The sequence below is a fragment of the Vombatus ursinus genome, unplaced genomic scaffold (genome assembly GCF_900497805.2).
Source record: "Vombatus ursinus unplaced genomic scaffold, bare-nosed wombat genome assembly UNPS02014791.1, whole genome shotgun sequence".
NCBI lineage: Eukaryota > Metazoa > Chordata > Mammalia > Diprotodontia > Vombatidae > Vombatus > Vombatus ursinus.
This window is the reverse complement of record NW_020954569.1, coordinates 44,934,414-44,949,609: the sequence shown is the minus strand read 5'-3', so window position 1 is coordinate 44,949,609 and position 15,196 is coordinate 44,934,414. Positions and strand designations below refer to the sequence as shown.

The 15,196-nt window shown below is 39.1% G+C and overlaps 1 protein-coding gene across 1 annotated transcript; it reads left to right on the top strand.

Moving 5' to 3' along the window:
* Positions 1–1,606: 1,606 nt before the first annotated feature.
* LOC114048159 (phosphatidylinositol transfer protein beta isoform-like) lies at positions 1,607–2,540 on the top strand. Its single transcript, XM_027869093.1, has 2 exons — positions 1,607–2,373; positions 2,452–2,540. The coding sequence occupies exons 1-2, from the start codon at positions 1,607–1,609 to the stop codon at positions 2,504–2,506; spliced, it is 822 nt and encodes a 273-aa protein (XP_027724894.1). The 3' UTR covers positions 2,507–2,540.
* Positions 2,541–15,196: the final 12,656 nt, after the last annotated feature.

Sequence of the window (15,196 nt, the reverse complement as noted above, 5' to 3'; positions counted from 1 at the left end):
TCACCTGATCCAAGCGCTTCTTATTATAAATGAGGAAATGAGACCCAGAGAGGTTGTCACTTGCCAAAGGTCACATAGATAGTTGGTGGCAGAGCTGAAATTTGAAATCAAGTCCTCTAACTTTAAGCCTGGGCCTCTCCTCTCCTCTCCTCTCCTCTCCTCTCCTTCTTCTCCTTCTTCCTCTCCTTCCATTCCTTCTTTTTACCTCTTTCTTTTTCCTGGCCTCTCTGGACTTCAATTTCCTCACCTATTCTCTCCAAAGGAGTAAAACATATACATACATACATACATACATACATACATACATATATGTGTGTGTGTGTACATATATATATATATATATATGTATGTATGTATATGTATATCCAAGGGGGTTGGAGAGGGTATCTCCTGGTAAGGAAATGCAAATTTTGGACGTGCAAATTGTAAGGTAAGTAGAGATAAACCTTAATTTATAGTGTAGGGCAGCAGTTTTAAACTTTTTTAGCCTCTGGACCCTTTCACATGCTTAAAAATTATTGAGAACCCCAAAGAACTTCTATTTATGTGGGTTATAGATATTGATGGTAGCTGTATTAGAAATGTAAACATTTTTATATTATAAAAATAGTTTTGACCCTAGTGACTCTTGGAGACTCCCAGTAGTCTTCCCCACCCCCCCCCCCCCCCCCCCCCCCCCATGCCTTTTGCCTATTTTGTCTGTCTGCATCCCTAGACCAGCAGTTCTCAAAGTTTGGTCTAGAGACAGTAGTAGGTTAAGTGACATGACTAGGGTCACAGCCAGAATATGCCTGAAGCAGGACTCGAACTCAGGTCTTCTTGAATACAAATATTGCTTCTTTATGCCAGGCTGCCTCTCAAGGAGAGACTAAAGCTTCATTATTGAAGAGTTGATTAGGTTGACCCATTCTTTTCCTCTTTTTCTTTCTCCTGCTCCTTGACTCTTGGAGCTGCTAGATGGCAGCGTGGTTAATAGAAAGCTACTCACTAGCTGTGCCACCTTGGGCAAAGCACTCTGTTGTTGTAAGCCTTATTTGTAAAAGGTAGCTAGAACTAACTTCCCCATTAGAGTGAGGTAATGAATTTAAAGCACTTTACAAATGTGAAACGCTCTGAAAATGTGAGCTGTGATCATTAATTTGACCATTTGCCTACTTATATTGCAGATTTTGTTGGGTCAAAAGAATACCGGAAACCCAAATCAATAACCTTTCACTTTTGTTAATAGACTTGCTGAAAGATCTATTGAGATTGGAACTTGAAAGTTCAGGCTTGAATGAGGACTTGGGTTGAGGCCCAGATTTGCTCTTATGGTGTCTCTATTATAATGGATAACTGAGATTAACTTTTCACAATCCCATGTGTCAGACTTCATGCCTCAGGCAAAGAGAGAGAAAAAAGAGAGGTCCTGAATAAATCCCACTTACATATTTCACTTTCTAAGACATACATAATCTCACACTTTGGGGGTCTAGGCACCTTTGGAAGGAACCACTTTATTGAGATGAATTTTACCTTGAAATCTTTAAAAAAAAATTTTTTTCTTTTCTTTAAAAAATTTCTTTTTTAAAAAATTTGTGCGCGGCGGCAGTGGCTACAGCAAACGATGGTGCTGATTAAGGAATTCCACATGGTTTTACCATGTTCAGTTCAAGAGTACCAGGTTGGACAACTTTACTCTGTGACTGAAGTCAGTACAAAAGAAACAGAAGGTGGAGAAGGCATTGAAGTCTTAACAAATGAACCTTATGAGAAGGATGGAGAAAAGGGGCAGTATACACACAAGATTTACCACTTAAAGAGTAAAGTTCTTGGGTTTGTCAGGATGATTGCTCCTGAGGGCTCTTTGGTATTTCATGAGAAAGCCTGGAATGCATATCCCTACTGGAGAACAATTGTGACGAATGAATATAGGAAAGACGACTTCATAAAAATTGAAACCTGGCTCAAACTAGACTTGGAAACAGTAGAAAATGTACATAATTTAGATCCTAACACATGGAAGACAGTTGAAATTGTCCAAATTGATATTGCAGACCAAAGCCAAGTAGAACATGCAGATTATAAAGCAGATGAAGACTCAGCATTATTCCAGTCAGTGAAGATCAAGAGAGGACCTTTGGGACCCAACTGGAAGAAAGACCTGGCAAATAACCAAGACTATCCCCAAATGTGTGCCTACAAGCTGGTTGCCATCAAATTCAAGTGGTGGGGTCTGCAGACTAAAGTAGAAAACTTTATTCAAAAACAAGAAAAAAGAATATTTACCAACTTTCACCACCAGCTGTTTTGTTGGATTGATAAGTTGATCGACCTGACTATGGAAGACATTAGAAGGATGGAAGATGAGACCCAGAAAGAGCTAGAAGCTATGTGCAAGAAGGGTTGCATCCCAGGCACAATGGCTACTGAGGTCTAGATGAATCTTCTGCAGGGTCAGGCCATATCAAGCTGTTTACGTAATCAAGGTCAAGTGAGGGGAACCAGTGCTGCCCATGACGAATGAGGAGGGACCTGACCAGTAACTTGCAGTGTTGACGGTTCACAGACATGTGCGTGTGACAATCTATACACATGTACCGCTATCTGAACATGTGTTTATATATGTATATGTGTGTGTATCTGTAGTTGTCTATAAGATGCATGTAGAGCTATAGATACTCATTCATGCACTTGTGTATATATGTACATACATCCATACATACATCCACACATCTGCTTAGGGGATTAGTACAATTTCTCCAGAGTATTGTACCTATAGCAAAAATGCAAAGGAAAATATTTTCATTATATATACCTGAAGCAGATTTTAATAATTATCAGAGTAATGCCATTATGAATTGACTATAATGCAATGCTAGCTGATATGTTTCATGGATGTCAAGTTGTGGACCAATATTTACTTTTTGGTTGTTCTCTTAAATGTCTGTTACACTTTCTATTTTAGTCTCATGAGTAAACACTCCCAAAGAAAAAAAAATTGTGGAATAAAACAAGCATTTCCAAAACATAGTAAAATAAAAAAGATGATTGCACACGAAACTACACATCTATTATGTACAATTTTCTATTCCTTTTAAGTATATAATAAAGTTATCATGTAAATTTCTTTTTTTCCTTCCCTCTCCCCCCACCCTAGAGATGGCTACCATTAGATACAAACAGGTATGTTTTTGTAAAATTATTCTATACATACTTCTATTTATCAATTCTTTCTCTGGATGCAGATAGCATCTTTCTTCACATGTCCTTTATAGTTAATTTGGGTGTTTATAATAGTCAAAATGACTCATTTGCTCAAAGTCATTCTTAAAAACCATATTGCTGTTAGTACATACAATGTTCTCTTGGTTCTGCTCATTTCTCTCTTTATTATTTCATGCAAGTCTTTCAATGTTTTTCTAAGATCATTGAGCTCATCATTTCTTATAGCACAGTAGTATTCCATCACAATTATATACCACAACTTATTCAGCCATTCCCCAACTAATGGGCATCCCCACAGTTTCCAGTTCTTTGCCACCACAAAGAGCTGCTATAAAAAAAATTTAGAACATATAGGTTCATTTACTTTTTCCCTAATCATCACAATGACTGATGAGTATTGCTAAAGGCTCATACTGAGCTGGTTAGCCCAATGATGTAGCAGCTGGACAGGGTCCTAAAAATGGTTCTTGTGCCTGCTGCAGAGAGCAGGGTTACTGCTCTTTCTGGGATCCCTGGGTTTCTTGGCCCTCTTGGTTCTCATGTCCCACTTGGACTTGGCTGCAATTGACAGTGACCCTAACCTAGACCCTCTTATGAACCCTCCCATCCTTTTGGTCCCAATCTGAGCTCTGTCTCTCTCTTCCCCCATCACCACTGGGGGGAATCCCACATAATTGGGAGGAAAGTTGTGGTCAGCATGAAATAGAGGTGGTGCTATCTCATCCCCCAGAATGGCTCCCCTGTCCTGCTCCTCTACAATCCTACTGAGACACTGAAGTGAGAGAACTCCCTTTGAAATACCTTTGACTGCTGCTGCTGAGGTTATGGGGCTCATTTGGGGTTGAGTTCTGTCCCCCAACCCAATTTTTCTTGGAAGTGTACCCAGATCACTAGCCCTCAATCACCTTTTCCCATTCTACATTCCCTCAGAAAGAGCTGTGATATTGAAAATAAACAACAGCTTTTTTAAAAAAAAATTGACTTTATCAAAGAATGCAGAGAAGGTTGGGGACTGAGAAAGAAGTCTTATTAAATTCGGCATTTAAGAAAGCAATGATAACTTTGGAGAGAACTGTTTCCAAATGATGAGGTCAAAAAGAATTTGGAGATAGAGAGTGAAGAAGAGAGTGAAAGGAAAAGCAGCAGAGGCACTGAGTGTAGATGGCCTTCTCAAAGAGGTTAGCCCCAAAATTGAGGAGAGCTATGGGATGATAACTAGTGGAGATGGACAGATCAAGTGAGAGGTTTTTGAGGATGGAGGAAACATAGTTGTATTTGTAGGAAGTAGAGAAGCAGCCAGTAGAAAGGGAGAGATGGAAGATTAGTGAAAAAAGGAAAAATGGAGGGAGCAATTGGCCAGAGAAAAAGGGATGGAATGGGACCACTTGTGCATGTAGAGGGATTTATCTTGGCAAGGAGAAGGGCCACCTTTTCATATGAGATAGAGGTGAAAGAGGTAATAGTGGGAGAAGGCATCTTGGTGATATAAGATAGGAGGAGAAGAGAAGAAAGAGCACCACATTTTCTGAAGGACATAGACAAACTAGAGCATGTCCAGAGAATAGTGACCAGGATAGTTAGGGAGCTGGAAACCATGACATCCAAAGATCAGTTAAAGGAATATGAAATATTTAACCTGAAGAAGAGAAGAAATAGAGTTGGAGAATGGTAAAGATACCTGGTCCAGATAATGGAGTTGGGGAGTGGTCAAGACTTGAAGGATTGCCTTATAGAACCCTTGGCCCCAAAAGCGTTGCTATCTAGGGGTGCTGGGAACCCCAAAATCAAAGGTACAGGGCATGGGTCTACCTTGAAAGAATTTGACCACTTAAGCCTTCCAGTCAAAGTAGCAAGTTTATTTGTGACGCCAATACAAGCAGGTCAGATTTTAAGAATCTGTGCAATTGGTGAGGGTAAGATTGATATTTGAAACAGAAAGACTGTGGGGAGATCTGGATGGGATTAAGGAGTGGCAGGTAGCCTGGGTGGTCCCAGGTGCAGACAATGGAAGGAGTTAAGTGGTGAGAGAGCCCCCGTGAAAGGGCAGTTAAAAGGATTATTGACTGGGATGGGCCAGGTGCCTCAGGTGAATGCCAGAGATCTGGGTTCAGGGGTTTTGGGCTCTGAGTCCCAAAGACATGGTCTTTTCCTTTTAAGGGTCCATCATCAGTGCCTTAGGAGCAATGGATGGATATTTGCAGTTCTAGAAAGAGAAGCTGAACTCTCTTGGAGCTACTTAATGATCATCAGTTGTTTGATTTTACTCTTCTTCTGTTTATGTTGGTTGGTAGAGATTGGACTAAATGACCTCTGAACTCCCTTCTAACTCAGATATTATGTGAAACGGGGAAGCTGGCAGAAGGTACTGAATAAATGTTCTTTTTTTTTTTTTTGGCAATTGGGGTTAAGTGACTTGCCCAGGGTCACACAGCTAGTAAGTGTCAAGTGCTTGTTCTGAGGCCAGATTTGAACTCAGGTCCTCCTGACTTCAGGGCCAGTGCTCTATCCACTGCACCACCTAGCTGCCCCCCTGAATAAATGTTCTGTTGCTTACTTCATTGACCCCCAGCTTCAAGAACTGGAGACACTTACATAAATCTTACATGACTTATCCCTTGATGGCACTATCAGACAGAACATTGGATGACAGTGGTGAACTATGGGTCTAAGCTAGTATGGCATTTATGTCCAGCCATCATTGCTCCCCAAAGAATATACCCCTGGGAGGAAAGTGGGGCAGAGACAAAAAACTCAGAAAGTATACCCAGCAAAGTTTTCAAGCAAAGGTAAGAAAAGAATCTTTGACTTTCTGAGTTGGAAGGGGCATTACTGGTCTAAACAGAAGCCTAGAGTCTTCAGAGTAAACAGTGAATTGAAATCTTTATAGGAAAACCAGAGACAGCAGCTGGAATACACATCAAAGAGCCAAGTGTAGGAACAGTGAATGCTCTGGTTAATGTTGGGTGTTCACATGCATCAAAGATTTAAAGTACACTGAAAGCCAAAGCCAAAATTAAAGCAGTCAGAGGGTAGAGAGTGGGGGTTGGGGTGGAGTGGGGTGTGATCATAGGATGGGGGAATAGGAAAGTTTCTGAGGCTATACAAGGATTTGATTGTTGGTGGAGTGAAATGTTGACATTCCCACAGTAGAATTATTGGATATATGTGAGCGAGGCCTAAGAGCTGGAAAGTAGCTGCTTTGAAATAAAATTTGGAATCTTCTAGTTGGATGAAGGGATTGTTTATCAGCTTGAGCCTTCCCCTTCCCTTTTCCCCTTCCATTACCCTGCCTGACCTGCTCCCTTGCAGTAGCCCTGGTGACTTGAAAATAAACTTGCATTGGATTGGATTCCCCTCCTGTTCACCACTTGGTTAGTGAACTGGGACCATTTGCAGACTGTCTATGCATGGTACAATATCTCTCCAAGATACTTTCAAGGCTGACCCCTTGCCTGCAGTATCAAAGGGCTCTTCTCTGGCAGAAGTTAAGGAAGAAGCCACAGGGTTAGTTGACCAACAGGTTTCCCCTGTACTTCTCCTCCCTAGTGATGCCTGCCACTGTGAGCAGGGGTTATTTTATAGCCACGATCACTATGGGATTGGGTACAGTTTAGCACAGTGTACATTAGTACATTGGAAGTGCGTAATAAATACTTACTGACCTGACCTGTTGACTTTTCATCAAGAAGGTAAAAAGGGAGCAGCTAGGTGGTACAGTGAATAGAGCACTGGCTCTGGAGTTAGGAGGATGTGAGTTCAAATTCAGCCTTGGACACTAGCTGTGTGATCCTGGGCAAGTCACTTAATCCCAATTGCCTCAAAATAAAATAAAAAGGCAAAAAAGGGGGATAATCCCTTAAATAAAGTAATCATAATATATAGACTACAATAACACTAAAGGAAAACTTCCTTTCTTACTCTCTTCCTCCCTTCTCCTCTCTCCTAGGAAAACATTGGAATTTTAAAAAATATGTTTCTGCCTATATCTTTTCAACATAGCAAAGGCTGTCCTTCACAAGTAGAATAGTAATCTTGTTATTTCACTGGAGAGGAGAAAAAAGAGACATCTCTAGCCTCTTCTGCCCCTACCCTTATACAAGGGAGACCATTTCCTGATAGGAAGGGGAAGCAGGAGGTTGGGGTTGGAAGCAGAAAGTTGGGGTTGGAAGCAGGAAGTTGGTCACTCTGCTCTCCTCAGAGAAAGGGAGTTATCAGGATAGAATTAAATCTGTCTGCTCCCATAAACATTATTAGACTAGGAATTATGATTTTCAGGTTCAAACTAACTTCTGATTACTGTTTCATCAATGGAGTAAGCAGGATCCCAAGCTTCATAGCCAAGGCTTGACTCCCTCCCCAAATGCCAGTTCCACAACAAATCCACACAGGATGTAGCCAAGAAACCCATTTATCCAAGTTAATAGCAAAAAAAGAAATCTGAGAAGTATGCATAGGAGGATATATACTGAACAATATAGAGCTAAGAAGCTCTTACATTGGGAATGAGGGAACTCAGCTCCATCAAGAGAAAAAGAGTCCCACATCTTACCCAAGAGGAAGTTCCAAAAGTCTCTAGTGTAGCAGCTGGAGATTCAGACATAATGGAGACTGCTAGCTCCCCTCATGTTGGCTTCTTCCTGGTCTTTTCCTTTAGCAAGCTGAAGTAAGGTTGGCATGTTCCAATCTTTTCTCTCCAGGCTGGATGCTGGAAGCACCTGAAGCAACTGCAAAATCCCGAGAGACTTAAACTCCTGAGCACAAAGAAAGTGAAGCTCTCTTCTCTCTGTTCCTGCCAACCTTGCCCTGTCCCTCACATGGGCATCAGGACTTGATCTCTACTCATAAGGAAGGAGTCCCATACCAATGGTCTTTGAGATTTGGGGTTACAACAGTTGTGTTGTTTTATCTTGGTTTTAGCATCTGAACTTTTGCTTTGCACCTAACCTCACTCTCCTCTATATCAGTCAGTCAGTTGACAAGCATTTATTAAGTACCTAGTATATGCCAGGTGGGGCATCTAGGTGGTACAGTGGATAGAACACCAGTATTAGAGTCAGGAAGATCTGAGTTCATCATATCCTTTTTTTTTTTTTTTTTTTGGCTAGGAAATGGGGTTAAGTGACTTGGCCAGAGTCACACAGCTAGTAAGAGTCAAGTGTCTGGTCTGAGACTAGATTTGAACTTGAGTCCTTCTGACTCCAGGGCCAGTGAGCTATCCACTGCATCACCTAGCTGCTCCGAGATCTGAGTTCAAATGTGGACTCAGACACATATTAGCTGTGTGATCCTGGGCAAGTCAGTTAACCCCTATTTGCCTCAGTTCCTCATCTGTAAAATGGGGACACATCAGAGAAGGAAATGGCAAACTACTCCAGTATCCTTGCCGAGAGTTGTACACAACTGAACCACTGAACAACAATGGTATGCTAGGCACTTTTGGGATACAAAGAAATGCAAGACTCTCCCTGCCCTTGAGGAGCTCACAGTCTGATAAGGGAGACAATATGCAAACAACTATGTACAAAGTGTATGCAGAGATACATACACATATATGTATGTATCTATATGTATATCTAGCATAATGATAAATTATACACAAATGATAAATTTGAGATAATCAACAGAGGAAAGGCACTAGCCTTAAGGAGGATTCGGAAAAACTTTCTGTAGAACATAGGATTTTAGCTGGGGCTTGGAGGAAATCAGAAAAATCAGGAGATGAAGAGGGAGAGAATTCCAGGCATGTGGGACATCAAGTGAAAATGTATCGCATTTATTTGTGAATTTATCTTCCTCACTCTACCCCCACCCCAGCCTCCTCATTAGATTGTAAGCTCTTTGAGAACAGGTTCAGTGTCATTTATTTATTTCATTTTTTGGGAGGGTGAGGCAATTGGGGTTAAGTGACTTGCCCAGGGTCACACAGCTAATAAGTGTGAAGTGTCTGAGGCTGGATTTGAGCTCAGGTCCTCCTGACTCCAGGGCTGATGCTCTATCTGCTAGCTGCCCCGACACTGAAATTTCTTGAGTAGAGGAATGCCATGGTCAGAACTATGCTTTAGGAATATCAGTTTTGTGGCTGTGTAAAGAACAGATTGGAGAGGGGAGAGGCTGAAGGCAGGGAGACCAATTCAGAGACTGTTCTAATAGTTGAGGCAAGATATATTGAAGGCCTAAATTTATATCTAATGATCATTTATAGGCCAAGGGAGGGGAACCTGAATCCAAACTTCACAAAACAAATCCCCTTAATAGAAGGATTTGTTCTGCAAAACTCAGTCAAAAGCCTGCACCTAAGGACCCAGAAGGCCACATGTGGCCTCGAGGCCACAGGCTCGCCACTCCTGAATTTTATACCAATAACATTTTTGCATCTCATTCAATGCATTGAATTAACTGCATTAAAATTTTTATTTTATTATAACCCTGAGCTTGATCCACATATGCTCAGTCTTCATAGTCATTTAGGTAGCATGGCTATCCACTCACAAAAAACTCAAGAGACTACCACACATGACTTCAGTTCCTTTCTGGAAATTTCTTGTCCAGGGTTCTGTGGTACATGGTCTTCCCAAAGGACTGGGCTTTCCTCAAAGTTATGAAAGAAGAGAGGTTCATTTGGCATTCTCCTTCCTTCTCTTCTTTCATCCTTCGGCAGTCAAGGATCTGACATTTCTAATCTCTAGGATGAAATCCCTCAGATAAATTCATTTTTACCAAGGTATTAGGGGCTTATTAGATCACTTTATCCAAGACATATTTGCATTTTAAAGAAAGAGAAATCTAGAAAGGTCTATAATTAACCCAAATGGATGAATCAGAGAAGTATTTCAGGCAGTTGTGGGGAAGATACTTTTGTTTGTATGCCTACTCCAACCCCTCACCTCACATCACTTAGATAGGTGACTGTCTTAGAGTAAAGCCAACCCCATTGACTAGTTTGCTTGAGGGGGTGGTGAAGGCTGGAGGTGTGGGTGAGGCAAACACAGAGTTGCCACTGTACAGGTTTTATTCCCTTTCTTTCTTATGTAGAAGTATCAGGAGTTGTATTTCCCTTATTATCCTTAATGTGAAAGTTTAAAGAGGGGTCAAAATCAGGGACACCCATTTGACCACTGGGGCAGAGAACACAAAGACTACTGACATATAGTCTTGGAAAAGACCTTGAGGGACCATTTATAATCCATTGTTTTGCCTTCAGGTGGAATCACACCCAACTACACTTCTTTTTAAAGAATTCACAGAAGATTATGAAAACAACTGTATTTTCCAAGTCCTATCCTTGACAACTCTCAGAAATACAAAGTATAAGAATAGACACTAAATATATTATTTCACTGGTATTGGGAATGAATTCCTGGTGGACAACCTCTCCTAACCATATCTGTTCCACTTTTTCCACAATTTTGAGAAAGTTGCAAAGAGGTTGAGTTACCCAGGGTCATATAGCCAGTGCTGTTAGAAGCTGAACTTGAACGCAGGTCTTCCTGACATCGAGGACAGTTCTATCTACTACATTAGCATGCTGCCTCTCCAGAAACACAAGAGAGTGTGTAAATAAATCTCTAGACATCCATGGGTCCTGCACATTGATGCAAATGAACTCAGAGTAATATTGAGTCTCCTTGATGACAATACATCAATCAGTAAGCATTTATTAGTCACCCACTATGTTCTAGAAACTGGGGATACTGGAACAAAAACAATACCTACTTTTTAGAAACTTTACCCTCTACATTATAACTCAACATATTTAAGGTGAAAAAGCATATAACCTAACCCAAGAAAGAGACCAGTAAGCCTAGAGAAGGCCTGAGCTTGAGATGTATTTTTTTGGCAGAGTGACTTTTAAAATTAGGAGTGTTTGGAAATATGCATGCTTGTTTAGGGAGAAGACTTCACTAAAAGACTATGAAAACCATTGGCCACTTACCCATTGCTTTACTCCAGTTAGCAAAGCCAATGTCTCCCTCTAGTGGATTATGTTGGAAATTGCATTTGTTATTTCTGTGACTAGAAGAAAACTTGAAAACTAGTCGAACCTCTTTATATTTCTGGATAAGAAATGAAGTTTATAATTTTTTAAAATTTATTTTATTTTCAATTTATGGAATAAAACAAGCATTTCCATGATACTGTATAATAAAAAAAGATGATTGCACATGAAGTTCATTTAGGCTAAATGCCTTTGCAAAAGTTGCAGTTAGTCAGTGGCCACTATTCTGTCCAGTGTTTTTTGTTTGGCCTTGAGCCAGCTGTATTCTCTTCAGAGTACTGAAAATATAGGGGTATGTATGCCATGATTCAGTGACTTTAATATAGATTTTTTTTGTCCTATATTTGAATTGCTTTTGAAAATTCTATAATTTCTTGTCATTTTTATACCCAACACATTTTTCAGTTCATTTTATCCTGATAAAAATTCCATGGAGGTTGGCAGTGAAGGTGTATTTACTTTGTCATGGGCCCCCTTTCCCAAATTTGTAAGTTCCTTGAGGGCAGGACATTTTTAGCTTTTAACTTTGGAACCAGCACTTGGTTCAGTATGTGGTACATGATAGTTGCTCAATAAATGCTTATGAATTGAATTGGGATGCAGATATATTGTTTCCATCTTCACATAGTGATAGAACTTGTGTAAAAACCCAAGTATTCCCAAATCCTGACTTGTCCAAAGAATGGACTTCATAAGACATAGTTCAATTCTGTTCTTTCTCTTGTGATTCAGAAAAGAGGAGCACACCTAAGTTACTCCAATCCTCAAAGGACACCAACTCACAGAGTTTCGGAGTGGGGAAAGAACTGCAGAGACCATCTATCCCGACCTATACCTAACCAAGAACTCCTTAAACAGTAGAGCTGACAGACCAAGACAGCACTTGAGACTTTTGGTGACTGAAGACCTTCGCCTCACCCCAGGGCAGCCTATTTTACTAGTGGACAATGCTAGTTTTTAGAAAGTTTTTTGTTATGCTTGGCTAAAATATGTGTCTGTTGCTTCCATTCACTGTTCTTAGTTCTGCTCTTGGGGGAAAATAAGTTTCATGACGGCTGTTAACCAAGGTGGCTGGACTTGGCTGAGGCCACAAGAGGCTGGCAACCTGAATGAATCCCTGTTCTTTACTTACCCTTTTGGTTTGTCTTCAGTCCATAACTCTGAGTTTGCCTGACTTCTCAATAAGGAAATTTAGGCTCCCCTGTATTTCATTGCACCTCCACCTTGGATCTTAAGGATCAAACCCACCTTTGGCTCCCTGCCCTACCTGATTGTGTCCCCTCCTGAACTTTTCTGTTTTCTTTCTCTTTTTAAAAGTTTCATTCTCTTTCACATCACTATCTTCATACTCTTCTCCCCCACAAGAAAAGCCCTGTCTTATAACAAATAAAAAGAATTAAGTAAAATCAATTTATATATTGGCCTTATCTGAAAATACCTGTCTCATTCTACACCTCTAGCCCAACACCCTTCTGTCAAGAGGTGGCAAGCATGCTTCATCATTGGTCTCTGGATTAATAATTAGTCAAAGCATTGATCTTAAGTCTTAATTTTCTCCAAACTGTTTTCTTTTATATTACTTTAGTCATTTTTTAAATTGTCCTCCTGGTTTTGCTCACTACACTGTGTCAGTTCATGAATATTTTCCCAAGTGTCTCTGATTCCATCCGTTTTATCATTTCCTATGGATCAATGTTTCATACATGGGCAGCTAGGTGGCACAGTGGATACAGCACTGGACTTAGAATTAAGGATACTTATTTTCATTCATTTAAACCTGACCTCAAGACACTTAATAGCTGGATGACCCTGGGCAAGTCATTTAAGCCTGCTTGCCTCAATTCCTCATCTGTAAAATGAGCTGGAGAAGGAAATGGCAAACCACAACAGTATCTTTGCCAAGAAAACCCCAAATGGGGTCATGACTGAAATGACTGAACAACAACAAAATGCTTCATACATTTATTTATCAAAATTTTCTCAATTATTTCCCAGTTCAAGGGTCCACACTTAGGATCACAGTGTCATAGACTTAGAGCTGAAGGACATTTGAGGCCATTGAATGCAATCCTCTGATTTTTTTTAATGAGGAAACTGAGGTATAGATTAAGAAACTTGCCAAGCTAATAAAACTTGTATAGCTAATAAATGTCTAACTTGGGAAATGAACCAAAGTCTTCCTGATTAAAAGTTCAGAGTACTATTTATCACACTCTACTGCCTTTCAATTGCAGTTCTTTCCTATAATCAAATAATGCTGCTATGAGTATTTTTATACATATGAATCCCTTCCATCTTTTACCTCTTTAAGGAATATGCCTACTATTTTTCTGTCAAAAGGGGTATATAATTTAATGACTTTGGGGTATAACACCGAATTGCTTTCCAGAACAATCAGACCAATTCACAGCTCTACCACCAGTGAGTGCATTGGTGTGCTTGTCGTGACCACTGCAACAATACTTCCCCTCACCTTTTTTTTGTTATCTTTACCTATCAGAGGATTATAAGATAAAACTTTAGTGTTGTTTTAATTTGTATTTCATATAGTTATTTCTTTTTTGAGAACTACCTATTTATATCCTTGATCATTTACCTATTGGAGAATAGTTCTTGTTTTATACACACACACACACACACATATACACACATGCACATATATATATACACATATATGTATATATACACATATAGGTATATATATACACATACATCTATACACACATATACTCATATACACACACATATATATTTGTATTAATTCCTTATATATCTTGAATAACAGATGTTATCAGAGAAATTTTTGTTCAAATGGTTTATTCCGCAATTAATTTTTTCCCCTTATAATTCAAACTGAAATTATTTTCTTTGTTCAAAAGTTTTGCAATTTTATGTAATCAAAATCATTCATCTTACCTGTTATGATAGTCTCTCTTCCTTTTGGTTAAGAACTCTTCTGCTATCTATCCATAGATAGAAAAGGTATTATCTTCTCTTTTCTAAGTTATTCATGGTGTGACCTTTTATATGTAGGTTATGTTTTCATTTAGATCTTATTGTGGTATACGGTGAGAGATGTTAATCTGAACCTAATTCTTATGTGACTTCATTCCAGTTTTCCTAGCATTTTGTCTACTAAATTGTCCTTGTTTCAATAGTTTGTGCCCTTAGGTTTATCTAACACTACACTATATTCAATTGCTTCTGAGTCTTGGTCACTTAATCTATTCCACTAATCAACTTTTCAAGTTTTCAACTAGCACAAATAACACAACAATACTTCCTAATGTGATTTTTAGAGCTATTATCATACTAATCAAACTAAAAATTCTTTTTAATCTAGGGTCTCATGTTTCTCTCTCTTTTCATTACTTCTCTTGAGATTTTCAACCTTTTGTTCCTTGAGGTGAATTTTGTTTATATTTTCTCTAGTTTCCATAAAGTAAAATGGGTAGTTTCATTAGTATGGCACTAGATCTGAAAATTAAAGTAGTATTATAATTTTTGTTAAGTTAGGCTTACAGAAACATGAGCAATGGATTTTTCTTAATATGTGTCTTCCTTTATTCCTTTAAAGAATATTTTGTAGTTGTACTTATAGAATTCTTGTATGTGTGTTGACATATGGGCTCCCAGATATTTTATGCATTATATAGTTATTTAGAATCAAATTTCTTTTCCTACATCTTCCTACTGGCTTATATTAGTAATATATAGAAAGATTGATGAGTTTTGAAGATTTAGTATATCTTGCTACTTTACTGAAGTTATTAATTGATTCATTAATTTTAGTTGAACCTCTAGGGTTCTGTGAGCAAGTCAAGATATGTCTGCAAAAAGCAATTATCTTGTTTCTCCTGTGCCTATATTTACTTCTTCAATGTCTTTATCTTACTTTATTTCAATAGCTAGAATTTCTATGACTTTTTCAAATAATAGGGGTGACATTGGATACCCCAATTTCACCTCTGATATTAGTGGAAATGCCTCTAT

Excerpts from the sequence above, each read along its gene's own strand:
- LOC114048159 (XM_027869093.1), top strand. The coding sequence starts at position 1,607 with ATGGTGCTGATTAAGGAATTCCACATGGTTTTACCATGTTCAGTTCAA. Across the intron at positions 2,374-2,451 it reads CAGAAAGAGCTAGAAGCTAT|CTGTTTACGTAATCAAGGTC; the intron begins GTGCAAGAAGGG and ends GGCCATATCAAG.